The 1,642-nt window shown below is 41.4% G+C and overlaps 1 protein-coding gene across 2 annotated transcripts in view; it reads left to right on the forward strand.

Moving 5' to 3' along the window:
* SCN11A (sodium channel, voltage gated, type XI alpha subunit) overlaps window positions 1-1,319 on the forward strand; it is a 122,489-nt gene extending 121,170 nt beyond the window's left edge. The window contains exon 28 of one of the 2 annotated variants that reach the window (XM_011999478.1): window positions 64-1,319. In XM_011999478.1, the coding sequence (XP_011854868.1) occupies window positions 64-189 (126 nt within the window). In that variant the 3' untranslated portion in view covers window positions 190-1,319. The remainder of the gene's footprint in view (window positions 1-63) is intronic. The other variant, XM_011999479.1, reaches the window with a different exon arrangement.
* Window positions 1,320-1,642: the final 323 nt, after the last annotated feature.

Here is a 1,642-nt window from a genome sequence, read left to right on the forward strand (position 1 = left end):
AGAAAGGAAGAGGAAAGATGTGCTGCAGTTATTCAAAAGGCCTTTCGAAAGTACATGATGAAGGTGACCAAGGGTGACCAAGATGACCAAAGTGACTTGGAAAACAGGCCTCATTCACCACTCCAGACTCTTTGCAATGGAGACTTACCTAGCTTTGGGGTGGTCAAGGGCAAGGTCCACTATGACTGAGCCCTCACCTCCACGCTTACCTCACAGCTTCACAACCTTGCCTCCAGCCTCTGAGCTCCAGGGGTCGGCAACTTAGTGTATGAACAGGTAGTGGATTCACGAAATTAGCCATTCCATTTTCTTTTCTGGCTAAAAGAAGTGATATTTCAATTTCAGTTTAAATGATACAGAGATATAAGATAAAGCTGCCTGACAACCACTGGTACTATTTCAATAAAGAAGAAGACACCAGGAAGGACTGTAAAAGGACATACCAATGTTAGGATTGGAATAGTTCAGGCCGGGCGCAGTGTCTCATACCTGTAATCCCAGCACTTTGAGACGCTGAGGCGAGCAGATCATGAGGCCAAGAGATTGAGACCATCCTGGCCAACATGATGAAACCCCATCTCTTCCAAAAAATACAAAAATTAGCTGGACATGGTGGCGTGCACCTATACTCCTAGCTACTCGGGAGGCTGAGGCAGGAGAATCACTTAGACCTGGGAGATGGAGGTTGCAGTGAGCCAAGATTGTGCCGCTGCACTCCAGCCTGGTGACAGAGTGAGACTCTGTCTCAAAAGAAAAAAAAAAAAAAGGAAAAAAAAGAAACATGGTTGAAACGTGGTTCAAATTATATCTAAACAAAAAAGAATAAGACACAAAAAACACATTAAAATTTTAAGTTGTATTTTCTATGTTTCTAGGTACATCATTGTTGTTTGATATTTTCCTGATGCAAGTATGTGGTTTATCACCTGTAGCTCTTCTGCATGCTAAATGAAAATTCAAAACTTGCCAATAAATGAATAGCTTATTGCAGATATTTTTTACCAACATTAATTATTTTGGGTTTGTTTAAGACCTAGAGGCACAATCTTGACTTGTCAATTACTACCCTTTCACAAGTTACCATCATACATATATATATATTTTTCAATATAATTTTCTGTTTGTGTTTCTTTCAGATAGTACACTAATATTCCCCTTTTGTTCAGTGGTTGTGTGAGTAGTGGTTTAAATGTGGTGCTTTGCTTGCAATTAAAGTCTAGAGCCAGTGGTGTATCCGACAAGTGTTTTAACAACTGGCTCTTCAGGAAAAAAGAAAGCCATGCTTTGTAGCATTCACTAATCTCCGTGGTGTGAGTACTCCCATTATGACTGATTTCGAGCTATCAACATAATGTTACTGGACGTGGAGTTGAGAAGAGATTCTCGTAATAAGTTCTTGAGAGCTGGCTCAAGCTGACTGCAGCACATCACTTGCTGAAACTGATAAGAGCCCCCCACTTGACGGGTTAAAATATTTGCAGTGGGCACCTGGGGGAGAGAGAGTACCCTCTTAGCAACACCTGGGGCACAGGGTGAGAGATCCATAGACATACTGCTTAACCAGTGATCTTAGCCATTTGATGAGCCCTACATACAGTTTTGGCTGAATGTCTGTTTCAAAGAAACACCCAGACCTATAAAA

The sequence above is a fragment of the Mandrillus leucophaeus genome, unplaced genomic scaffold, assembly GCF_000951045.1.
Source record: "Mandrillus leucophaeus isolate KB7577 unplaced genomic scaffold, Mleu.le_1.0 Scaffold595, whole genome shotgun sequence".
Taxonomy (NCBI): Eukaryota; Metazoa; Chordata; class Mammalia; order Primates; family Cercopithecidae; genus Mandrillus; species Mandrillus leucophaeus.